Raw genomic sequence first — 27,247 nt, 5'->3', positions numbered from 1 at the left:
GAGTGARCAACAAAATCAACAGTGGCCCCCCCCGTCGGTAAATCGACCATGATTACCACACATTTAGATTGGTCTAGCGGCCAGCACATTCTATTTTTTGCTGACATGGGCTAATTGTGTGACTGACATAACTAGAGAAACTGCTGATGCACAACCAAATTACAAAATTGCACCTTGTATATAATACTATTCTAACTCAGTATGTTGAGACCCCAGTGTTCCTAAAAATGGTGGGGGGGGTCACCAGTTTCCCATACCTGCTCTAAACCCACAGCATACTTGATAGTGGAAAATGGATAAATGCTTTTTTTAAATTAAGATATTTGATGAAGTTTATTCCTTACAACGTTCATAAGGGCTGGTGAAACTTAAACAGCTATACAAGTGATCAGGCTCTTCTGTGTACAGGTATCTTTCTACAATGCTGAATATACACTGCGCTCCCAAAACCACAATCCCTTCCACTCACACAGAATTAAAATACAACTGCCAACCACGTAACCTAAAGGCAACATTATAATGTAGCTATCCAAGTATATTCTTCATTGGAGGACAAAGACCAAGTCCTCTCGCACCCATACTAATCATCTTTATACATCTTGTTCATGAAGGAAGCCAAGTTAGTGTCATTAACAGTCCGTGGTGTGCCTGTAGCCCCATATCCATCCATTCACAGGAAGTCCAGCTCTGGGCTGAGGCTGGAAGAGCTGAGGTGAAAGACCAGAGCTGCTGCCACCTCCGGGTCCAGATCAACACATAAGGCCTCCAGCTAGGAACAGTAGAGAGAAAGGGTCACAAGTAGGGTATTGTGTAGTTCAAAAGGAAGTATCAGGGTATATCATTATTTTGGGTTTTGACAGCCATTGGTAAAAAAACGGAGTCTGATGCGAGGTAAAGCCCAGAAAGAAATCATAGACTGTAGTTGTGTGATGTATGTGAAAATCAAATAAATGTATCATATCCATCTGATTTCAACCCAGTACCACACAACCCAGTCCTACTCTATGGAATACAGACTGAGATCAGCCTTACTCTGGGTGGTCAGTGCACAAATGTGTTACCTGGTTCAGCTGATGTTGAGAGAGTGAGGTTGGGGATGTCAGAGATATAGTCTTCAGAAGCACCTGCTGGGCCCTAGTCAGAATATATGAGGGGTCCATCTGCGAGACCAAAACCCGGATTCAGAAAAACGCCACTGTCAGTAGTTTGGTGACCACATACCAGTCAACCACAGTGACAGTGTGATGAATAAACATGATTATCTTTGCTTTTTCTGCATATCAAAATAAGCTCACCTGGTCAGTCARATGCTCGGTCACAGGGCAGGGAGTCTGGCCGTCCATAAAGAGCTTGATAAGGGAGGAGTAGCAGTGCACAGCAGTGTGGAGGAACCCTGGGGCCTTCAATGTTTTCTCCAATACCTCAAAGTTAAGATGGGGGACCAGGCTGGCAGGGAAACACAATACACATACAGAACTCACATATAAACAAGAAAATGGATGACAACACTGACAGTTTGACCACCAAGTAAATATACCTGTAAAAGGCTAAAGGCATCAGTCTTGTGTATTCATCTGATGTTACCATGGCCACAGGCTGGTATAGCCCTTTTTCTTGAATAGGAAAAACAAAATATTATAAAATACCAAATATAACATCACAGAGACACAAAATAGGACATATTCAAAGCTAGAGGCTACTGTAAATAAGMAAGTTATATACTGTACCAGAGCAAGGTGACTTGAATAGTAGCAGCCAGTCAGCAGAGTCCACAAGGACAGTCAGGATATCGTTACAGAGTTCCTGAGCTCTCTGTAGGCCCTTCACCCTCTATGTAGCATGTCACACAAAAGTTGTATGAAACGTTGTAATTGTGATGTTTTGTTAGCAGAAAAGTTGTTTTAGTCTGTTGAATACGTTACTGTTACACTGTTGAGTATGTAGGGCTAGGACAGCRTTTCCCAAACTAGGGGTCGCCTGATTTGAAAATGGGATCGCAAGAGAAACTCTGAAATTATAATTTTTTTTAAACACGTTTGGTTCATAGAACCGGGATTACGTCACTCCAGTAGCAGCTAGATGCAGTTGTAATAAACAGAGCGGTTTCTGTTTTCTTCCTACAAATGTGGCTCTATCTTTTCAACAGCTTAAGCTACAACATACGGCCCTATCACTGAAAGATAAGACTCCCAGGAACTTGTAGCCACGCAGGACTCAGAACAGACTGGAGAGGAAACAGAACATCAATGATGATGTTCTTTTCTACACAGAAGTTCATAAAAAATTATTGCCTGATGATCTTCTGAACTTGCCAATACCTTTGATGCATTTCTGTCACTTCAAACCATACTTCCTTCAGATTAAAATACTGTCAAAAGTACGGTCTGACTGATTTGTAATAGACTGTCATAGCCCTAATTAAAAAAGTAAACATTGACAGTTGACAAAAACTTTTTTACATGGTGGGGGCAACAACAAAAACAATTAATTAAAAAATGGTGTCGCGGGCAAAAAACGTTTGGGAACCACTGGGCTAGGAGTTCCCATGTGCCCTAGCCAGGAACAMTCCTGGCCTTAAGGTGTAGGAATGATGTACCCCAATGGTTTAACAAGCTTCCTTCTAAYGTCAGGACAGCCGAGTCCCTTCCCATCTTCCGAAAACCCACCTCTTCAGTATCTTGACTAAATCCCACAGCGACCCCCCCCTATCCCACAAAAAAACTTGTACTTGTCTTTTCCTACTAGCACTGACTTGGCTAATAAATACTTTATTGAGGAAAAATGTACTTACTATGACTGTGATATGTAGTTGTCTCACCTAGCTTTCTTAAGATGAATGCACTAACTGTAAGTCGCTCTGGATAAGAGCGTCTGCTAAATGTAAATGTACCTGGGGCGTGAGAAAAGTTGTGAGGAGGTCAGTCACAGAGAGGAACAGCAGAAACACCAGCAGCTGGGGACAAATGGCAGCACAAATTATTTGAGGTTACATGGCAGTTTCCCTGGTGTCTACTAACTAATGACAAAATGGAGTCTAGTGACAATGATCACGTCTCTAATAGAAAACTGCTAAGTTGGTTCCCTAATYATCTGAGTGTCTCTACTCCTGAATCACGAACAAGAAACTGTGTTTGTGTGAGGCCAAAGGTTAGTTCTGAGCATGCGAGTGTCAGTGTCTTACTAATGTGTCACAACTGCCAATACATTCCAATAATATATTCCAAGAAACCTATATATCCCAAGAAACCTATGTAAATGGGGATTTTTTTTCTGTGCACTTTGACCTCCTTTATGTGGTGTGAAATATATTTTCTCAATTGGCGGTGTTGTGTCCACTCCATCAAAGCTTACAAACATGGCTAGTGAACCTTTTGAACAAACATCTAGGTTGAGTTTGAAACACTCGGTGATAGGGAAAGTGTACTTACCTGACTGTGCTGCTCTGTCAGCTGTCCCAACATCTCCAGGCTTGTCCTGATGCCCTTGCCACTCGCCTGGCCTTCCCATACACAGTGCAGACAAGCTGCCAGGAGCAGGGGCGGGGCAGAGGGGACAGGGCATGACACTCCRTCCTTTGAACTGCCAAGGAGACAGGACAAAAAACACAATCAATCATTGAGCAAAAAAATTACAGAAATGAAAGTCAACATATTTAGTTTGTAAAGGAGTATTATCAGTAAATGCTGTCTATATACACAGGCATATATGCATTATCCTGTTTTACCTGCAGACCCACAAGTGACAATCAGCCAGGACCTGCAGCTGCTGAGGCAGGGGCTGTCCGTCAGTGAGGCGATGCCAGAGACACACCAATACAGGGGAGAGACGGCCCCACCAGTGCTGCCCAACACACACAAATTACACTGAGTCAGCATCATACATTAAAACTCTCAGATAAACAAATCAGACGTGATCCTGGAAGTATAATGTACGGTACCCCGGCAGAGACGAGGAGCAGTGGACATTGAAGACTGATCAGGGACATGGCCTTATTCACTTCTCCTGATGCACAGTCACAGCTCACACTGGCCATGACCACAGCCTATGAGAAATTATTTCATATGATAAACATCACAATATGTTGTTAACACTGTCTACCCAGGTCTAGAGCAGTACAGTTAATAATCTGTGAGTGGAACTTACTCTTAAGAAGTGTGCTGTGAGGTGGTAGGGCAGCAGTCCAGCTGGGGAACAGCCCTTCCTCTGATACACAAAGAGATATTGTATAACGATAATGATCAAATCTGGGAAAACGCATCTATAGTAGGTGGTTTGGTCAAGATGAGAAGTGAACTACAGATTGATTCACACAGACTGTAGCTACAATACATTAGCTTGAATGAATGATTCATTAATCTAACCTCCCTCTCTCAACCCCCATTGTGGCATACCTGATACTGGTTGATATGTTCCATGAGGGTCTCACAGTCCAGAGTCCTCTTCCCTCYGCCAGTCTTCACTGTAACCAACATGACTGCAGGGAGTGCCAGTATCACCCTATGATACACAAACACACGTTTTGTTAAAGTTAATATACACACACGTTCACACTGTAGTACAGTGGATCTCTATGGTGTAGAGCAGTCCTCAGACCCACCCAGTGTTGCATATTTTTGCTAGCCCAGCACTAACAAACCTAAATCAACTAATCAAGGGTTAAATCAGTTCAGTGAGTTAAGTTAGAACAAAAATATGCAACCCTGGGGTGACCATGTTTGGAATCACTGGTGTAGAGTAGGGCTGTTGGAATCACTGGTGTAGAGTAGGGCTGTTGGAATCACTGGTGTAGAGTAGGGCTGTTGGAATCACTGGTGTAGAGTAGGGCTGTTGTGGTGACAGTAGTGGTGGCAAGACTCATGACTATTGTGCTCATTGTGATTGATCAATTTGAAGAGAGAAGTTCAACAACAGTTTGAAACTTAGTGGAAAACATGGTCGTTGTGTACGGTATGTTGTTTCAAAGCCTAACAACAAGCCTAACAACGAAAGCGCTTTCTTTAAGGTGATGATAAATTCTAAACACCATACGCATATTAGAGCTTATAAATACACATAGGCCTATACATGAACCCCGCCCCCCAAAAAACTGAATTCAAATAATGATTGTACCGTTATAAAATACATAGCCTACCCGCATATTATGCATGGCAAAAAAACATTTAAAAAAATATTTAAGATGGTACATAATTGGTACATAWTTGGTCTAGCCGGACAGCTGACAGAGTTAGTCTACAATCATAGTGAATTTGTATTTTACTTTCAATAGCCTAGCAATAGGGTATTTTTTATATTTTCAGAATTAATAGGCTGACACATTACCTTTAGCTACAGAAAATCTCACCACCGCACGTATCAATCTCCTCCCCTCTTTCCTTCATTCCTTTCTTCAGCGCACAGAGAGGAGCTGTCAACAGTTTATTGAAATATCCTATCCCTATTTCCTTGTGAAAACATGTTACTATCAATGTTCCAAAACAGATATGAATTGGTTTCCCAAATTAAGCACTGGGTAGCTGGAAGGACGAGGTTGGAGAGCMCATGGCATACAGAGTTTGGGCGAAATATCGCAAGAGGCTCCATGCTCCTCAAACAGTGGTTGATGTGTGGAATGAAATCACCAGAGTAGCTTACGGCATGATTGAAAAACCAACCGTCGAGAAAGCAGCCTCTAATTGCTTTCCGAGTGCATACAGATTAMATTTATTTTTTCACATTCTAAATCTAAATAAATTTGACATATTAGTAAAGACGAGATTAAATTGAGAATAATCTGATGGGTGAAAATATGATCAGTTGGTGAGAGAACAGCATGTGCAGCCTGAGGAAAATAATATTCTTCTTATAKTCATACTATAAAATCGTAATATAAAATAATGGGACGGGATTTATAAGCATATCTTGTCTGCTAAGTGAACAAGCCTACAGCAGGACACATAGCCAGATAACATATAGTAGGCCAACTCATATTCTGTTCTTCTGAAATACATGTTCTTCTTGTCATGTTTCTTTTGCATGACAATTAACCGGCTGACAAAATGTCATGACCGCCAAAGCCCTAGTATAGAGGATGTGTCTGTACATTACCTGTTCCATATATGTAATGTTAGCTGAATGCTAAGCTCACTGCTGATACTCCGCAGGTCAGAGGTCACAGAGCATCTATGTGAAATCAGATCCAATAGGAAATGTCCCTTATCTTGAGTCCTTTGAGAGCGACTAGTGAGCTCCATCTCATAGACAATCTCCTATAAAGACATCATAGGACACACACACATGAAAATCAGTGCAAAACATATGCAGGAAATACGAAGCATTAACAGGAATCATGTACAGAAACAAACTAACATACCCAATCAATCAAAAGGCCTGTGTACTGTACCTGAAGTCTGGAGAAAATGTCTGGGAGACAGGTGCCTGCCTCCGAGGGTCTGTGATCAGTGTTCTCCAGGGTCGGAGCACTAAGGACACAAAGAGAGGCAATAAAGACTAAACAACTCAACAATGTCTATTATTCAAATAATCAGGRTGATCTGAGGTGCAGGAGGCCATAAGCCAAATCATGCTGACCATACTGTCTTCTGGTCCATGACAGCGTTGAGAATGTGTGAGCAGGCTGTCCTTAAGTCTCCTGCACAGCCCCCCTTGTCCAGAGGAGATGGCAGGTATTGCTGCTGACACGCCCACTGTTGATACTCCTGTCTGATACACACGCAAGCTCTGTTACATACCAGTAAGCAACATTATTGTTATCGATCAATAATGACAAACCTCCAGGCATTGACAACTCTGGCCACTCCCATCTTTAATCTATGTCTAGAGGAAGGTGTTTGTCCTCAGGCTTGGAGGAAAGCCAAAGTCATTCCACTACCCAAGAAAAAAGCRGCCTTGACTGGTTCTAACAGCAGACCTTTCAGCTTGCTGCCAGCTCTTACCAAACTGTTGGAGAAAAATGGTATTTGACCAAATACAATGCTAATTYTCTGTAAACAARTTGACAACAGACTTKCAGCATGCTTATAGGGAAGGGCACTCAACATGTACTGCAATGACACAAATGACTGATGATTGATTGAAAGAAATTGATATTAAGAAGATTGTAGAAGCGGTACTGTTAGATTTCAGTGCAGCCTTTGATGTTATTGACCATAACCGGTTGTTGAGAGAGCTATAGCTTTTCAACCTCAGTCATATCGTAGATTCATATCTATCTAATAGAACTCCAAGGGTTTTCTTTAATGGAAGCTTCTCTAATGTCAAACATGTAGGGTGTGGTGTACCGCAGGGAAGCTCACTAAGCTCTCTACTCTTGTCTATTTTAACCAATGACCAGCCACTGGCATTAAACAAAGCCTTTGTGTCCATGTATGCTGATGATTCAACCATATACAGTGGGGCAAAAAAAGTATTTAGTCAGCCACCAATTGTGCAAGTTCTCCCACTTAAAAAGATGAGAGGCCTGTAATTTTCATCATAGGTACACTTCAACTATGACAGACAAAATGAGNTGAAGTGTACCTATGATGAAAATTACAGGCCTCTCTCATCTTTTTAAGTGGGAGAACTTGCACAATTGGTGGCTGACTAAATACTTTTTTGCCCCACTGTACGTGTCGGCAACCACAGTTAAGGAAGTCACTGAAACTCTTAAAAAGGAGCTGCAGGGCCTCCCGAGTGGCGCAGCAGTCTAAGGCACTACATCGCCGTGCTTGAGGCATCACTACAGACCCGGGTTCAATCCCAGGCGGTGTCACAACTGGCCGTGACCGGGAGTCACATAGGGCAGTGCACAATTGCCCAGTGCTGTCCGGGTTAGGGGAAGGTTTGGCCGGGGGAGACTTCACTTGCCTCATCATGCTCTAGCGACTCCTGGTGGTGGGCTGGGAGCCTGCGGCCTGACTTCAGCCGTCAGTTGAACAGTGTTTCCTCCGACACATTGGTGCAGCTGGCTTCCGGGTTAAGCGGGCGGATGTAAAGAAGCGCGATTTTGCGGGTCATGTTTCGGAGGGTGCATGACTCGACCTTCATCTCTCCTGAGCCCGTTGGGGAGTTGCAACGATGAGACAAGATTGTAATTGGATATTTGTGAGGAAAATGGGGTAAAATACAAAAATAAATAAAAGGAGTTGCAGTCAGTTTTGGAATGGGTGGCCAGTAATAAAACTGGTATTTGGTACAAATCATTCCCTAAGCTCTAGACCTCAGCTGAATATGGTAATGAATGGTGTGGCTGTTGAACAAGTTGAGGAGACTAAATTACTTGGCGTTACCTTGGATTGAAGTGTAGGCAAGAGATAAATAAATATTCCGTTATTGTTGACAAAGCTGGAACATGGAATCTGTCTGATATACTAAAGCTTGGGGAAAAATACAGAATGTCTAACTCATTAACAAAGACACGATGGACACAAAGTAATAAAACGAGATGAGAAATTCTTTCTTCATAATCATGATAGGACATTGCAGAGAGATAAAGTGAGTGAGGGCTCTGGTGAACTGAAAAACCTTAAAAAGGCAAAATTCAACAATTACAGGAGGCAAGGGTGGCAGAGTTTGCCCCCACCTGTGGGCCCTTTGTTCCCTCAATCTACCCTCATGCTGAGTTACGCAAGATGATCAGGTTTCAAGCATCTGATCAGCACTGCCTGGCTTTGAGTCAACAGATTCTGACAGCGGTGACAAACGATGTCTTATGCCAACCAGAACACAGGCTGTTAAAGGGAGTAAAGAAACCCCAGGTGACAGTAATCACATGAATCAGCATCTCCAAAACAGTTGGATGAGTTGTCAAAGACTTTGAAGCATCCACGAGATGTGGGTATGAAGACGTGGGACCATTTAAAGCGATAAGAAACTATACAATCTACATCCTTATGATGGGTTAGAGTTATTAGCCTTTGTTTTGAACAACCGTGAACATGGCGTACTTGAATGGTAAAGGGAGCTGTGGGTGGTGAAGAGCAAGATGTGGCCGATGGATGGAGAGCAATACATGTTTTCCTTAAGGGTCTGACCAATTCTACCACCAATTGGGGAGAGAKAACCAAATGTGTTCAAAAACAGAAAGAGTCGTTTGTTGAATTTGAAGAAAGGTTCAGAGCAGAGGAGGTTAGACATTGGGTTACCCATCATGAAAGATGGYGATGCACTCACCTCCTCCAAAAATGGGGCAATCACACATTAGTTGATGCAATCCATACACAATGATTAGCGCAACACTTTTGTTTCCACAACTACTGACTGGGAGAGACAAAACTACGTCGACATGCTGTCTCGAATGGATAGACATCAATCAACATAATAAACCTGCTGTTATCTGAGTTGTGCAGGTTCCAAGTGAAACCAACAACATTACTCATTCAGCAGAAGAGAAACCTGTAGGCTACTATTCGAAAAAACAGGATGATGAGGCATTGGGATGGGGTCCCTGTCACAGAGTTATGCAGGCTACTTACGTCGCTGTGTCGATGGTGGCATCGCTTGTTCTCAACCAACATCTTACCATCAAGTGTCCACATGCTGTTCATACTCTTTTGACAATGAATCGAGCTGCACAGGTCGCAGCGGCTCGTTGGAACAAGTGGTCCACTGTGTTGGAGGCTCCTAACATCATCATACAACGTGGCACACCATGTAATCCAGATACTACATKACTTGAACACGACTGCTGTGAGTTGGTTTTTGATCAGCTCTCTGATGGGTTTACTAAAAGTCATCCATTGGAAAGCCCTGAGTACATCTTATACACAGACGGTTCAAGCATTGTGGAAGGGGGTATGAGGAAGGCAGACTGGGCAGTTACTACAATGGACAATGTGATAGTGACAGACTCGTTACCTGCAGGAACATCAGCACAGGTGGCGGAATTGGTGGCTTTGACAGAAGCATGTAAACAGGCTGAAGGAAAAACAGCTAATATCTACACAGACTCAAGGTATGCTTTCGGCCTTACCCATGATTTTGGAAAAATATAGAAAAACAGAGGATTCATGACATCACTGGGAGCTCCTGTGAAGAATGGACCAGAAGTGATGGCTCTACTGAATGCTCTCCAGTTACCTGGACAAGTTCAATCTTGAAAATGAAATCACATGGAAAAAATCTGCACAGACGAGAGTAAAGGTTATGACCTGGCTGACAGAGCTGCCAAGGCGGCTGCCAAGAGAACACCTCTGTCACCTAAACTGATTAGGAAATACACCGTGGATACATTGTAACACATTAGAGACATGCAAAGCAGAGCTCCAAAAGATGAAGTGTGGGAATGGATGGCTGCAGGGTGCAAACTCAATCAAGAAGGTGTGTGGAAATACAGCCTGAGATGTGTAGCGCCAAATGCACTCTTACCCTACGTGGTGACACAGATCCACTCTTTGGAACACATTGGTGTGGACAAGATAGTTTATCGTTTTGTGGGCAAATGGTGGAATCCTGAAGCAGAAAGAGGTTGAGGCTGTCGTGGCGAATTGCAACATTTGTATGGAAAACACCACCAAGGGATGAGTGAAAGTACATACACTACGAGCACCTCCCCCATCAGGACCCTTCAGACATCTACAGCTTGACTACATCACGCTGCCCAAATGTAAAGGAAAGGAAGATGTTCTGGTCGTTGTTGATTGTTTCTCATGATGGGTTGAAGCCTACCCTACTAAGAAAGGATGGGTGATGGTAAAAAAAAAAAAATGTACAGACACATCAGGGCCAAAATGGGAAGGTCCTTGTCAAGTTTTGCTCATAACAAGGTCAGCAGGGAAAATCACAATGGATACATGTCACTCACTGCAAGCTTGTCCATTTTGATGACAAAGCAGAGCCTGGAGAATAAAGAGCTGATTGATTAGCAGTCGGGGCAAATCTCGGGTGAAGAAGCATAGTAAGATGATCAGAACCTGATAAGCTTCCATGTTGTACACCGCAGTTGTCATTAGAGGTCGACTGATTAGGGCTCATTTAWTAGTATCGATTTCAAGTTTTCATAACAATCGGTAATCTGCCTTYTTGGACGCCGATTACATTACAATCCATGAGGAAACTGCGTGGCAGGCTGACCACCTGCGTCAAAAGGACCTTGTTGTTGCAAGGAGCCAAGGTAAGTTTCTAGCTACCAATAAACTTATCTAAAAAAAATAAAAAATAATCCATCTTCACATAATCACTAGTTAACTAAACATGGTTAATGATATTACTAGGTTAACTAGCTTGTTCTGCGTTGCTAGTAATCAATGCGGTGCCTGTTAATTTATCATCGAATCACAGCCTACTTCAACTTCGCCAAACGGGTGATGATTTAACAAAAGCGCATTTGCGAAAAAAGCACAACCATTGCAATAATGTAACTAACCATGAACATCAATGCCTTAATTAAAATCAATACACAAGTATATATTTGTTTAAACCTGCAAATGTAGTTAAAAGATTCATGTTAGCAGGCAATATTAACTAGGGAAATTGTGTCACTTCTCTTGCGTTCAGTGGCCACCTGGCTCATTGCAAACTGAACTAATTTGCCTGAATTTTACATAATTATGACATAACATTGACGGTTGTGCAATGCAACAGCAATATTTAGACTTAGGGTTGCCACCCATTCGATAAAATTTGGAACGGTTCCTTATTTCACTGATAGAATAMACATTTCGTTTTCAAAATGATAGTTTCCGGATTTGACCATATTAATGACCAAAGGCTCGTATTTCTGTGTTTATTATATTATAATTAAGTCTATGACTTCATATTTGATGGAGCAGTCTGACTGAGCGKTGGTAGGCAGCAGCAAGCTCGTAAGCATTCATTCAAACAGCACTTTACTGCGTTTGCCAGCAGCTCTTAGCAATGCTTAAGCACAGCACTGTTTATGACATCACGCCTATCAACTCCTGAGATTAGGCTGGCAATACTWAARTGCCTATGAGAACATCCAATAGTCAAAGGTATATGAAATACAAATGGTATAGAGAAATTGTCGACACGTCATAATTCCTATAATAACTACAACCTAAAACTTCTTAACTGGGAATATTGAACCTCCGGCTTTCATATGTTCTCATGTTCTGAGCAAGGAACTTGAACGTTAGCTTTTACATGGCACATATTGCACTTTAACTTTCTTCTCCTACACTGTGTTTTTGAATTATTTAAAACAAATTGAACATGTTTCATTATTTATTTGAGACTAAATAGATTTTATTTATGYATTATATTAAGTTAAAATAAGTGTTCATTGTTCATTCAGTATTGTTGTAAATGTCATTATTACAAATTTATATATATTCCCCCCAAAAAAGGTGTCCTTTTTTTTTGGTCCTTCAATAAATCGGTATCGGCGCTGAAAAATCATAAATCGGTCGACCTCTAGTTGTCATATTATGGATATCTAGGTGTAATATCCAGTTTTTTCCTAAAAACTAAAATATATATATTTTTAAAAAATTATAATAATAGGGACATGCTTACTTAGGGAAATCTATGTGAAATAAAACATTTATTGAAACCAGGAAATGTTAATTTCACTTTTTGTTTCCTTCATTAAAGGTTATGATGAATCTATCGTCTGAAGTTGCAGCAATATTCCTTGACCCAAGGCCTGTACCTGAAACGATACAAGATCACCGGTGAAGTGTTCATTAAAGAAGTCCTTATCAACCAGTGGAACCAGACAGGTCGAAAAGCATTAAACATTYATGGCAATTTAGCTAGCTAGCTTGCACTTGCTAGCTAATTTGTCCTATTTAGCTAGCTTGCTGTTGCTAGCTAATTTGTCCTATTTAGCTAGCTTGCTGTTGCTAGCTAATTTGTTCTGGGATATAAACAGAGTTGTTATTTTACCTGAAATGCACAAGGTCCTCCACTCCACCAATTAATCCACACATAAAACATTCAACCGAATCGTTTCTAGTCATCTCTCCTCCTTCCAGGCCTTTTCTTCTCTTGACTTTATATTGCGATTGGCAACTTTCATAAATTAGGTGCATTACCTCCACCGACCTTTTTCGTCTTTCAGTCACCCACGTGGGTATAACCAATGACGAGATGGCAYGTGGGTACCTGCTTCTATAAACCAATGAGGAGATGGGAGAGGCAGGACTTGCAGCGCGATCTGCGTCACAAATAGAACTKACTTCTATTTTAGTCCTTGGCAACGCAGACGCTYGTTGGCGCGCACGAGCAGTGGGGGTGCAATAACTGAATAATAAAGATTTTGACATTTATTTTGCAACGCGATCGGTGTAGTTAGCCTGTAATGCTCTTGTGGCTGAATGGAAGCATGTCCCAGCAGCAATGTTCCAACATACAGTGGAAAGCCTTCCCAGAAGAGCGGAGGCTGTTATAGCAGCAAAGGGAGGGACCAACACCATATTAATGCCCATGATTTTGGAATGAGATGTTAGACAAGCAAATGTCCACATTCTTTTGGTCATGTACCAAACTTTTATATTAATGTGTGTATGCGCTGCATATTTAGGCATGTGCTTCACCTATCTGGGTCAGACAGGGCATCCTCACTCCTCTGAACTCTGAGTTCAGCTGCCAGCCACTCTGAAAATGAGAACTAGAAAAAGAAGAAAATTAGAACTTCTCCAAGAAAATGAGAAGCAGATATGTCAATGTGCTGAGATGGCTGGTGGAGCTTTACGCCAATGTATAGACAGTTATCCTCACCTGGTATTCTGGGAGTTTTCCTAGGAGACGGAAGGGGGCGTGTTTCCATAGCGCCCAGGCTGACTTCCTCCAGGTCGTATTTGTGTCAGTAACACTCTTCCACAACCCACGATTCTCCTCCTCACCCTGTTTGTTTGCCCCCACATACTCCGRTTCCCCACTCGCTTCAATGGGCAACCTCCTCATATCTGGCATTAGTCTGGGAATTAGGTACAGCAGCTACAAATACCAAATACAAAAAACACACACACACACTCAGGAATACGCAGGACAGTGATCAGTGCAGTCAAGCAGAGAGGTACAACTGCAGCCCTACTGTATGTGACATTCTGCTCAAACACCAGCCCCCTGCTGCTTGCATAAAGGGCATCTCAGAGTGTGGCTGGGTGATAAGAGAGAGCATCATTTCAGTGACACTGAAAGAATAACGTGCATACCTTTTTATAGAGGCCGCAGGGATTATACTGCTGCGGCTGATCACACAGTGACTCACTCCTACAGAGACCATAGCAAACTGCAGCCACGCAGAACCTGGCAAACAAAAACAAAGCTGTCCACATAAATACATCTTATGATAACACTGTCCTATTGAACTAAAGTTAACTGTGCCTTTTTGTTTATAATATACTGTATAATTATTTTATGTAATCCTAGATGCTGAGGGTCCCTCTCCAGTCTCACCCACCTAACACAGAATAGCATGTTGGTTTGGGTGGTGCAGGGTAGAGCAGTGGTCAGTGCCTCTGGTACTGACACAGGGCCGGGCAGCAGGGGTGGGCACAGCTGCACCTTGGGGCACTGTGCCTGGGAGGTATGAAGGTGCACAACAAAGGCTGCCAGTCCAAGCACATGTGCAGCACTCAATGATACCCCCTATAGAGAAGGACAGAAGATGACTGTAGTTAGAAAAGGGGGGGTAAGAAAGAGGTAAAAAGGAGAGAGAGCGCGAGAAAGAAAGAGGCAGTAAAAATTAAATGGAGATGGATACCTGGTTGTGAAGCAGGTCCCACATGCGGTGCAGGAGGGCAGTGAGCAGCTGTCTGTGTCCCAGCAGGATATTGACAAACTGGGATGCCCAGGGGCTCTGTCTTGGGTCACAGGTCACATTAAACTCAAATGAGAGTAGTGCAGTTTTATGCTGACTTGTGTTAGTTACACTGGGAGGTTAAGAGCCCATTTACGCCTGATCCGAAAATGTGGTCGGAGGCTCCGTATGGAGGGTATGATGCAATTGCGGGAAATCCGGAGGTACGCAGAAGCCAAATTGAGCTCCGTACCGCATTGCCATGTGCCTCACACATTTTTTAACAATGAGGAGAGCTCCGTATAGTGCCGCATTGTCATGATTGGTTGACGGTAGGTAGGGGCAGGAGGTCCTGTATAAACACAAACTCACTTCCTTCACAACAGCTCTGCTCAACAGCTCTGCGCTGCTCTGTGAAGCGCAAGAAGTATGAATACCCTGACTTCTGCAGAGGCCGTACCACTGTAAATGCTGCACACCCAATGCAGACGTCAGATTGACCACATACACACCGCCTTTAACAAGCACATAATACACACGACAATCTGACTAATAACATTTGATTTGATAGACTTTAAAAACAATCTCACTCTTCCATACATCTTTCAGATTTTTACTAAGTGACATGATTAGTTCCTCACTTATTTGGTGGGCTTATTCTGGAGGTGTTCAAAAGGCTCTGGCAGAAGCTCCTCAGGATCATGTTCACCACCTGAACAAAGACAGGGCAGATAAGCAGACAGTGTGAGAGAGACAGAGAGCGTGGCCAGCACAAATAACCTGACAGACAGACAAATAGAGTCCGGAACGAAAAGGTGAGACAGAGCAGGGGGAAAACAGTAGAAGAAAGAAAGAAATACAGAAGTTCCTCGCATTCCTTCCTACTTTATTGTGCAGCTCAGAGAAAGTAGACTCATCTACATGAAGCTTGATGACTGCCTGGCTGACCAGTTCCTCAGCACGTTCAGGGAACACAATACTCAGAGTGTGAGAGATCCTGGCCAGCTGTGCTGACACCTCTGTAAAGCCAGAGAGAATGAGATAAGTTAGGTTTGCTTTGGTGTGTGTGTGTGTGTGTGTTGCAGTCTGCTCACCTCCGTCACTGCCCCCCTCTGTTAGCAGGGCTCTATGTTCCTGTAGTTGGACCTGTAGAACCTCCTGTGGGTTATCATCATCATTCACCACAGTGACTCCTTTACCTGATAACACACAAGTAAAACACAGCTCTTCAATCATGGACAAAAGCACAGAAATATATGACTACAGTGGTGCTTAGGGTGGAATAAGCTAATATTAAATATATGATTATATTAAAATGCGTAGGGTGTTAAACATGGTATAATGTGATGGTACACACTGTCCTGTTGCCTCTGTCTCTCTCTCTGACATGACTCTATGTAGGAGGAGTGCTGGGCAGCTGGGATCTTTTCCGCTCTAGTAGACAGCAGAAAACAAAACTGGAATCAATATACAAAAAACATCTGTATCAGTCTCAAAGATATGACAGAAAACTGTGTGGTGAGTGGTTGTATGGCTGAGTGTGAATGCCAGAAAATACTTTTTAAGAGAATCTATGAAATTCATCCTGGCGTCAGGCTTCACAGGAAGCTGAAATGGACAGAGACAAAGAATACAATATCTGGACAGACCCCGTAAACACACCATTCAGTCAAATCCATGCAATCTAAAGCAAGAGAGCATAACACTTACCACACGTGGGGTTAGGAGGGCAGGGAGGAAACGAGACAGGAAATAAGGCCTTCTGAAAATGCTGGAGTAGGAAAAGAGTATGAGTGTTTTAAAACATAAAGACAGTGTAGGACAACAGGATAAGTAGGTCATGCAGTACACTGATCTCAATAGGTGATTTGTGAGAGTTATGTAGCATGCTGTAGTGTACCTGGCCTCCATGACAGTGGCAGATATCCTTCCTGTGCTCCCAAACAACGAGATTGCCTTCTCCACATCCTGACGTGCCTGACACTGGGGCTGAGAAGGCATATTGAACAGATACAAAGAGTGATACACACATTCATGAGCACATATAAAAAAACAATTGAAAAGGGACAGTACACAAATGCATAAACAACCAGCAGAACATTTACATTTACATTTACATTTAAGTCATTTAGCAGACGCTCTTATCCAGAGCGACTTACAAATTGGTGCATTCACCTTATGATATCCAGTGGAACAACCACTTTACAATAGTGCATCTAACTCTTTTAAGGGGGGGGGGGTTAGAAGGATTACTTTATCCTATCCTAGGTATTCCTTAAAGAGGTGGGGTAAAAGAGATTCCTGTCAGAAGGCACTCTAACCTGCACTGAGGCTCCTGCTCCAGAGATATCCTCATAAAGGCCCATCTCCTCAATTGAAACCTGCAGACAGAGACATGGCGACCCTGTTTATACAGCTGGAGGAGAGTAGATTAATGGGCTGCATGATGAGAGGGTTTGTGGTATGACACATCAAACAGTACGAGTTAGTTACATTGTAATAACTGTATTATGTCTCTCAGTCTGTCTATGTACCATCAAATACTGGTTCAGCGAATCTAGGCCCTACCTTCAGGTCAGCCAGTCTGGTCTTGGTGAGGGATACATACTCCTGCAGTAGGGCCCGGTGTTTCACTGCCACGTAGGGTGGATGGAGGATGTGGACCTGAGAGACCAGACAATCCAGAGACATTAGCATTCAGAAACACTTAGATTTGGGCCCAGACCAGCAGTAAAGTGTTAAAGTAGAGCCAAACAGTGTCTGTCACCTGACCTTCAGATACTGTGGGGGGTCAAAGGGCACCAGGTCCGACAGGAACTTTAGCAGGAACACCAAAGACTTCTTACTGTTGCCGTGGTAACTGCTAGCACCACCAAAAGACATCTAGGAAGACAGGAGAGAAGCCAACTTTATTGAAAAGAGCCAAACATAAGAAGGGGACCAATAAATAATATTCTAGTAGCCACTGACTAAGCTGAGGGGACTTGCCTTAAACCACTCGCTGTAGGAGGGGAAAACACCAGGCCCTTCAAGCGCACCCTGACGGGCCAGGAGGAAGGCAGTGATCATGTTCTCCAAGTCATACCCCTCAAACGCTGAGCTTAGGAGCCTGGACAGCAGCTCTGAGTTACAGAGAAAAATAATTATTTCCAACAACACTCCTATGACATTTAAGTGTGTGTGTGTGCTGCTACTTTACATTTATTCTACACTGTTAAGGAAGAGCTGCAAGTAAGCATTTCAGTGTACCATTTACACCCACTGGGGATCCTGTGCACGTGATGAATAAACTTTTATTTTGATTTGTGCGTACCTTTTAGGCTAGGCTGGGTGTTTGGATTGTACACCAGCAGGGTGGAGAGACAGGAGAGCACATGCTGCCAGTTGACCTCATGCGTCTCCAATACTTGCTGCAGGTGAGAGAGAAGCTCCTCTACCTTGAATATCACTGCCAACTAAGACAAAGAGAAAGGGCTGGATGTTGTATTACACCACAGAGACAGTCAAGTCACATCTCTGCAAAAGAAAAAGTTTACACTTGTTATTCTATAGACCGGTTTTACAGGTCAATTACTAAATGGACTGGAGCCATGTTCCCTCTTAAATCTGAACTGAACCCGAGTGACTTCCAAGAGGTTAGGAATCACCAAAAAGCAGAACCTGGTATCCTAGGTGACCTCCCTGAGACCAAGGGCAAATAGCTGTAAATTCTGTCATCGGTGGTGTCAAATGATATACACATCTATTATACGGCTCACTCTGTGACCCAAGTGGACCCGACAACCTTGATTCATGTTTTGACCAGGGGTTGCCTGGCTACCCAAACTCCCTTCTCTGGCCAAACGCTAAGCCACACCCACAGACATTAGTTTCTTCTCCGCAATGAGTCTGGATTCGAGTACCTCCTGACAATTTCTAGAACACAACCACATTCTAACTGTTCTCCCTGTTCCTAGAAACTGACGGGTTGGGCCAGAGTCAGAAAACACATAGACTTTGATACTTTTATTGGTTGGAATTGATCCAACCCCTCATTTTCACAYCCCCACAAACAACTTCAATGACGGCAGTCTCAGACTGAAATACAGTGCCTTCAGAAAGTATTCACACCCCTTGACCTTTTCTACAGTTTGCTGTGTTACAAAGTGAGATTAAAATGGATTTAATGTACATTTTTGTCAACGAGCTACACAAAATAGTCTGTCAAAGTGTAAGAAAAAAAATCTTAMATTTGTAAAAAATAGAACTGTCAGAAACAGTCTGAGGGAAGCTCATCTGCGTGCTTGTCATCCTCACCAGGGTCTTCAGCCGACTGAAGTTTATTTTTGTTCCGTATATCTTGATTAGATAAAGTATTCAACCCCCTGAATCAATGTTCTAACATGTTATAATCACATTTGGCAGCAACTACAGCTGAGTCTTTCTGAGTAAGTCTCTAAGAGCGTTCCACACGTGGATTGTGCAAAATTCTTCAAGCTCTGTCAAATTGGTTGTTGATCATTGCTAGATAACCATTTTCAGGTCTTGCCATAGATTTTCAAGAAGATTTAAGTCAGAACTGTAACTAGGCCACTCAGGAACAGTCAGTCCTCTTGGTAAGCAACTYCAGTGTAGATTTGGCCTTGTGTTTTAGGTTATTGTCCTGCTTAAAGGTGAATTAATCTCCCAGTGTATGCTGGAAAGCARACTGAACCAGGTTTTCCTCTAGGATTTTGCCTGTGCTGAGCTCCAATCCATTTTACCCTGAAAAATGCCCCAGTCCTTAACATGATGCAGCCACCACAATGCTTGAAAATTGGAGTCATACTCACTGTTGCATTGGATTTAACMCAAACACAACACTTTGTATTCAGGACAAAAAGTGAATTGCTATGCCACATTTTCTGCAGTATTACTTTAGTGCCTTGACAACAGGATGCATGTTTTAGAATATTTTGATTCTGTACAGGCTTCCTTCTTTCCACTCTGTCAATTAGGTTAGTATTGTGGAGTAACTACAATATTGTTGATCCATCCTCAGTTCTCCTATCACAGTTATTAAACTCTAACTGTTTTAATGTCAACATTGGCCTCATGGTGAAATCTATGAGCGGTTTCCTTTCTCTCCAGCAACTGAGTTAGGAAGGACATCTGTATCTTTGTAGTGACTGAGTATATTGATACACCATCCAAAGTATAATTAAATACTTCACCATGCCCAAAGGGATATTCAATATCTGTTTGACTTTTTTTACCCATCTACCAACAGGTGCCCTTCTTTGTGAGGCATTAGAAAACGTCTGGTCTTTGTGTTTGAATCTGTGCTCAAAATTCACTGATTGACCTTACAGAGAATTGTATGTGTGGGGTACAGAGAAGAGATAGTCATTCAAAAGTCATGTTAAACACTTATTGCACACAGAGTGAGGCCTTGCAACTTATTATGCAMATTTTTACTCCTGAACTTATTTAGGCTTGCCCTAATAAAGAGGTTGATTATTTATTGACTCAAGACATTTCAGATTTTCATTTTTTATGAATTTGTAAAATGTCTAAAAACACAATTCCACTTTGACATTGGTTTTTGTGTGTAGGCCAGTTACAAAAAAAATATTTATTTAATCAATTTTAAATTCAGGCTGTAACACAACACAATGTGCAAAAGGCCAAGGGGTGTGAATACTTTAAGGCACTGTATGTAGCAAACAGACTGAATTCTTCCACTGCTCTGAGTCATCAGGCAAGGGGCCTGGAACACTTGAAGAACGAACAGATAAGAAAGAATATTTATGCCTGCCCTTGAGTAGGTTGGCAGATTACTATGAACCTCTCAGAGGAACGTGTCTGTCGCCCCATATGCATATGTCTGTCTAATAAACCTTTAAATATAGAATTTGTTCGCCTTATCCTTGTATCCAGCATTCCCAAACCTTGGGCAAATTCACAATTCCTGACAGTTAACACAAAGAAAAATGTACATGTTTCAAATGTCAATCTTAATAATACAATGAACACATCCTACCGTACTTTCACAAAAGATCACAATGTCCTGGAAAACACCATGATGTCATAAATCACACCCACTGGGATATTATCATTCCCGTTCTGATGTACATGTACATTCACACAAATAACTACATAAGAAAATACATATTTTGAGAAGCAGCTCACATTAACCAGACAGGTTAATCTATTTATAGATGTACAAAAGGTATCTACATGTTTCTTTAGAACAGAGTAGAGCAAAGCACAAGTCATTTACCTTACGAAACAAGGAGGTCAACAGTCTGCAGGTTTTAGCAAAGCCCCACTCTCTTTGCATGGCAATGGCATCAGATACTAGACAATACAGGTTGAGGAGAACACTCAGATGACAGGATGAGATAAAACTTGACAACATAGGTGGCTGTTTTACAAGAGAAGCTATATTAAAGAGAGATGTCAATGATAAGTTCTGTGATCTTACCTTTGAGTCTCGGTCTGTAGGTGAGAGTGTGTGTGAGAGAGTGGGTGAAGAAACGGCGCAGTGCATCAGGTGATACAGACACACCACACAAGGAAGCATCAAACATCTGTACCCTTTTCAAACAGAAAGAGAGACATAAAAAGAGTGAATATGGATTATTATGCCTGTTCTATAATTCCGTTTGGTTGGCAGCCTTTTCTCCTTTACCATAATTCAGCTGTTGTTTCACCAGACTGCAGGGTTTGTTTGCAATTCAAAGTATCCAGTACCCCTTAAAAAGAATGGACAAAAATAATATCACAAAAGGTTAACAAAAKAATCTTAGCAGTTGGACAAGATAGAGCCTCTGTCTATTGAACGCAGCTTTGAGCTGCAATGAGAGGGATTGTATACTCACAGGAGAGCATGTCATCCAGCACTGAACGGCACACGTGGGACAGCCTCCTGCATGGTGCTGCTGTGGAGTCCTGGGTTTCCTCAAAAACAGCTCGCACCAACACAGATACCACAGCTGCAACACAATACACATTTGCACGTATAGAAAGAGCACATATGGACACAACACTGGTAGACTGAGGTGAGGTGATTGCCAGATAAGAATAGATGTGTATACATAGTACTGATTCAACGTGATGGATGAAACACTACTGTAAAGGCTTACTTGATAGAACTTGCTGAGGTACTCCATCTCCCTCCTCAGTAGCTGTCCTACCACACAGAGCCTTCAACTCAGACATCAACCATGACCTCACCCCATTCTCACTGCAATAAGAGCCCATGTGAAATATGAAGATTAATAGCCTAGCAATTAATAGAGATTGTGTTTCTATCCCACATACCTCATTTCAATCTGAAATACTTTTGAATCAACACACAGAATCTAATACACTGTATAACAGTGGGTAGCTATCAGCTAGAATGTCAGATACCTTTCCAACATGTACTCCAGAGAGAGGATATTCTGAGTGTGTAAGTGGTACACCACCTCCAGCATGGGCTGTTTCTACACAAGGAACAGGGAAGGAAATCACTAGGCAGGTTTTGATTGCTTTTGTCTAGTAAAACTGTGTCAATGTCACAAAAAAATAACATTGCGATATGTGTAATGGAAACGGTAGCTATAGGAGAAAAATGTTGTCTGTTTGCCAGGGCTGGATTTCTCTTTTGTCTAACTTTATTCGCGACAAATAATGTAAAGTGTTTTTCATATAAATTATGATCAATATATATATTTTTTTTTCCTATTATAAATTACAATAACAAAACAAAAAACACATGACATCACTACACATATTTTCTCTGACGAAACAAAAGAACATTTCAAAAATAAATAAAAATATTCGTATTATTCTGAAGGTACGCAGGGTACAGGAGACGTGATGTCATCACGTAACTATAAAGCTCGACTTCACATTAGTTATACATGCCTACTGCATGCTATATAAGTTTTTTAAACTATTTAAAAAAAAAAGTGTATTTTATTTGCAGGACAAGGATTGTCCTGACTTTCAAGAATGAATGAAATGGTTCGCTTTACTTTTCTGGATGCAAGTTTCCCCATGGCACGGACCATGGCGATACGTTGGCACATGAGAATTATTAGAATTTGGCAAATCAATTCTTGCATTCTATCCATGCTAGCTTTTGCAGAACATGAATCAGATAGGTGSGAGGGCATACAGGCTGTCACCAATTTATTAATGTGCAATTTGCCTAAATGGATATTGGAAACACTCCAGGGTCCTAGGTTTTTGCAGAAACTTTTGTTTTGTGACATTACGTCCAGATGTTTTTAAATCGACACAAGACAGATCAATGGAAACACACCGTAACAGGCAATTGTCGCATCTATTTTCTATGCAAACTTTCTAACTGTTGACAACAAAAATCACTGGACAAGTTGATGGGAAAAAAAAACTGTCAGGCAACTGTCAGGTACACACAAACAGATATATGAAACAAAAAATCTACAATAGGCTCAAATTGCCAAAACCCAAAGGTATGGCATTGGCAGTATAAAGACAAGAGTCTGGTTTGTGTGCACACACTCACCTGATCCCTCCAGTACTCCTGCCAGAAGAGTTTAGAGCAGAAGGCTTCAAGAGAGAGAAGCTCACGGGTTGATTGGAAAAGCACGGAGAGCTGGACCTGGACAGAGGACAATGAACATTCCTAAAGGCATAGGCTATGTAAAACATCTCAAACAATAGTCTTATAGGCAGGGTTGAAACTAGATGTAATTTCTTCCTGGTACGGGACCACCAAATTATTTTTATGGGCCTAGTAGTAAATACATATAATTTAACCGTAAAACCTTTTAATGTGGCATGAACACGACCAGGCATGTTTTCATCTGATTGTCAAACAAATCACTTCAAACACCAGGCACGATTGTCCATTCGAAAATAAATCCAGCATCTACAACAGTGCACTGACCCCCATCAAAGTTGCCCATCCTTGCTCTATTGGGTTTGGTCAGCAACAATGCTCAGATATGCTGTGGCATTCAACCGTTGCTCAATTAGTATCAAGGGACCTAATGTGAGCCAGGAAAACAATCCCCACACCAGTACACCACAAGCCTGTACCGTTGACACCAGGATGGATGGGGCCATGGATTCATGCTGCTTAGGCCAAATCTTGACTCTGCCATCAGCATGACGCAACAGGAACTGGGATTCGTTGGCACAGCCAATGTTTTTCCACTCCTCAATTGTCCAGCATTGGTGATTGCGTACCCACTGGAGCTGCTGCTTCTTGTTTTTAGTTGATAGGAATGGAACCCAGTGTGGTCATCTGCTGCAATAGCCCATTAGTGGCAAGGATCAACAAGTTGTGCTTTCTGAGATTCTGCACACCACTGTTATACTGCGGCATTATTTGTCTGTTTGTGTTCCGTCTGTCAGCGTGCATGATTCTTGCCATTCTTCATYGACCTCTCTCATCAAYGAGCTGTTTTTCACCCACAGGTCTGCCGCTGACCGGATGTTTTTTTGTTTGTCACACCATTCTCTGTAAACCCAAGACACTGTCGTGCGCGAAAAGCCCATGACAGGGTGGTTGTTTCTGAGATACTGGATCCGCCGTGCCTGGCAYCGACAATCATACCACGCTCAAAGTCGCTTAGGTCACTCCTTTAGCCCATTCTAACGTTCAATCGAATGCCTTGATGTCTGTCTGCCTGCTTGCTTTATATAGCAAGCCAAAGCCACGTGACTGTCTGTAGGAGCGATCCTTTTTCGTGAACAGAGTGGTATACAGTTTATTAGGTATGTCAAAGATGAAAAAATATATATATAAATATATATATATATATATATATCATTATGAAAGCCAAAAAGTGTTTTTATCAAAATCTATCACTTTTGCACATGAAAACACAGAATCGTACTCATTACTCCATGCGATTAACCTCCATCACTTTTGTTTCGAGCCGTCTTCGCCATGTCGGCCAGAACAAGCCACCCTGCTCGCACCCGGGAGGCAGGCTAGTTCCAAATTTAATGCAATCAACGCTTACCCAGTTCAGGGGGATTAATCGAATCCCTTCATTGATACATACACTTGTAACCTGAATTGATTGATGCGTCCACTGCTGTCTGTGCGCGTCTCGGCCCTGGCCAGTCATCTCTGCCTTGGTAAAATGTTAGTGTTCACATGGAACCACACCACATTTTGGAGCGTATACCACCTGTTTTCAAGTCCATTCCAAAATGTTTCATGCAACTGACAAGCGATAATGATAAATTATGRTATAATAACCTACAGCTTTCCAGACATCTTTGTTTTAATTATTGTGATAGGGTTGTGTTTTACCAGAACACTGTACCTCCACTATTTATTTTGCTGGGACTCCATACTGGACAGGCTTACTTTCACCCCTACCTATAGGCCTAGATGTTGGATGATGAAAAATCATACTTGAAATAAGGCAACAGTAAACATGTCGTACCACACAAATGATGCAGCACCCACCCCCCTTGGGCCAATTGAGGTATCCTGTGACTAACAAATTTCAGTTAACTACTATAGCTTCCACCTTGGGCCAATCAGAGTCATTTTGTAAATGCCAAATCTCTATGGCAAGAYGCATCATTAACCCAAGTTTCGTCAAAATTGAGCCAGTACTGTCTGAGATATCGCATGACTTTCGTACGGCGACAGATCCACAGACCYGTCCCCGATTATAATTTCATTTTTTTAACTAGGCAAGTCAGTTAAGAACAAATTCTTATTTACAATGACGGCCAATTTAATTGTGGGGGACAACAAACATCGACATAGATGCATATCCAGACATTAWTCCCAGCACAAACCCTTTGAGTGGAGTTGAGCAGCACTTGCTCTCGGTCCCCTTTGATATGGCCGGTCAGGTCCAACAGTCTTTCTACCACCATCTTCACTGACAGGGCTGCCACCGGGACCCCCAGCTCCCCAGCCTTCCTCCTCAACTCACTCACTGAAAACACACATATCAATTTCTACATAATTATCTCACACACACACATTGTAGCATTCTAGTACATACTCCACTGACACATTGAGAGTATTTACCTTGATGGAGGAGATATCCTGAAAACTCACCCAGAAGTGAACCCCCAATTGTAGGTGAGGGACTTTCACTGGCTGCTTTTTTCTGTCCCGAGTACTCCGTGAAAATTAAATTGCAAGGATTTGGACTCTAGAAGAAGGATAAAGTAAATCTAAATCTGTGTCTAAATCTGACAAGTCTAMTTTAGGGCACAAAATGTTATTTATAGTGCCCCTTGCTACCACAGTCCACTGACTCCATCCCAGTCTAGACTTGAATCATTCACTCACCCCCACCTCCAGAAACAGATCTGAGAGATTCTGGTGTCTGTTCAGCAGCTGGACTGCTGCCTCCTGCAGATCCTGTGCATTCTCCTGCTTTGGCCTCTTCCCAACACGCCCTGCTGTGAGAGGATCAACACTGTGTTCTTTTATCATCATAGAATCTGTAAGTCAGGTAAAGTCTTTGACAATGAAGGATTGATTAGGGTTTTGAGTCAAGACATGGGTCAAGATCAAGTTGAGGCTACGGAATAACGTTAGATAAACTAGAGAATGGAAGAGATTAGAATAGAACGGGAGGAGAGAGGAAGACCTGGCAAGTAGATCGGCTAATTTAGTCCATTATTGAGGTGACGTTAACGTTACTCCTTATAGTCCAATGACCTTACATGTTCTGTTAAATAAAGGCGAATTAGCTCTGAAACTTGCCAAAACAGCCAAATACTCAATCGATTCTCAATTGCGGTACGTTTCTAGAAACATAAATCCCTCTACTTTTATCACATCAAAATAATTTCTYAAATGCAAAATGCACCTGGTTTTAACATTGCAGTCGACAGTATTTTTCAGTGACAATGATGACAAACACGTTTGTGGCGTCCGTCTTCCGTTTACACACAGGTGTTTGGAGACGCAGATAGTTAATTAGCACCGCTWCTATCGTCAATAGGCGCTAAAGCAGTTCGCATCTACGAATGGGGTAGTATATTGCTACTTGTGGTTGTGGTGCAAAGCTACCGCTAGCTAGCTAGCCAACTTACCGAGCAGACACGAGAGTGTCCTTTTCTGAGTGGGACACATACTTGACGCACCTAGCGACATGATTATGGCAATTAACGTTAGTATGCAACAAGAACAAGCATTTTCACCTCCTAGTAAAGTGAGTCAGCTAGCTAGCAAGTTATTGAGAATGTTTTTTGATATGCTGGCTAACTAGCTAATCATTTTTTGACATGGTCGGATGTTGTTGTCGAGCTACTTCCATGTCCCGCGCGCTCTTTACTCTCATTGGTCTGAGTCTGGTTTTGCGCAGCCAATCCACGGACGGTATTCTGTTGACATACCAGGCCAATCAAAAACAACCCCTGAATTTAAAGCTTTGTTCAAGGCTAAAAACGTAGCTTTTTTATCATCTTAAATTATTTATTTTTTAAATGATTGACTAATATAGCTGGCATCTATATTTAAGATAGTGTAAAGATTGATCATAGAYCATCTGGATTCAGCTATCCAATTTAGAAAATAATAGTTGACACTGTCAGTAATCCCTCTAGCAATAACTGATATTTAGGTATAAGCTATTTTAA

General features: G+C 42.1%; 1 protein-coding gene across 1 annotated transcript; it reads right to left on the bottom strand.

The window, feature by feature from the left end:
* Positions 1-314: 314 nt before the first annotated feature.
* On the bottom strand, positions 315-26,927 carry LOC111962308 (FA complementation group A). The gene is made up of 42 exons (XM_023985301.2): positions 26,702-26,927; positions 25,950-26,062; positions 25,683-25,809; positions 25,445-25,587; positions 23,181-23,276; positions 22,058-22,131; positions 21,790-21,890; positions 21,526-21,639; positions 21,336-21,399; positions 21,129-21,241; positions 20,925-21,001; positions 17,997-18,138; positions 17,672-17,805; positions 17,456-17,566; positions 17,252-17,347; positions 17,005-17,064; positions 16,584-16,672; positions 16,394-16,454; positions 16,242-16,291; positions 16,041-16,117; positions 15,778-15,882; positions 15,569-15,702; positions 15,325-15,395; positions 14,648-14,747; positions 14,345-14,532; positions 14,097-14,190; positions 13,660-13,878; positions 13,476-13,549; positions 6,568-6,699; positions 6,380-6,458; positions 6,085-6,245; positions 4,392-4,497; positions 4,144-4,203; positions 3,938-4,042; positions 3,725-3,840; positions 3,429-3,579; positions 2,891-2,953; positions 1,728-1,830; positions 1,538-1,613; positions 1,296-1,446; positions 1,062-1,160; positions 315-769 (listed from the first exon to the last, which is right to left on the bottom strand). Exons 1-42 carry the CDS (start codon positions 26,760-26,762, stop codon positions 671-673), a joined length of 4,389 nt encoding a protein of 1,462 aa, XP_023841069.1. The 5' UTR covers positions 26,763-26,927; the 3' UTR covers positions 315-670.
* Between the last annotated feature and the right edge of the window lie 320 nt (positions 26,928-27,247).

Source organism: Salvelinus sp. IW2-2015, linkage group LG4q.1:29 (genome assembly GCF_002910315.2).
Source record: "Salvelinus sp. IW2-2015 linkage group LG4q.1:29, ASM291031v2, whole genome shotgun sequence".
In the NCBI taxonomy this organism is placed as follows: Eukaryota; Metazoa; Chordata; class Actinopteri; order Salmoniformes; family Salmonidae; genus Salvelinus; species Salvelinus sp. IW2-2015.
This window is presented reverse-complemented; position numbering and strand designations above follow the sequence as displayed.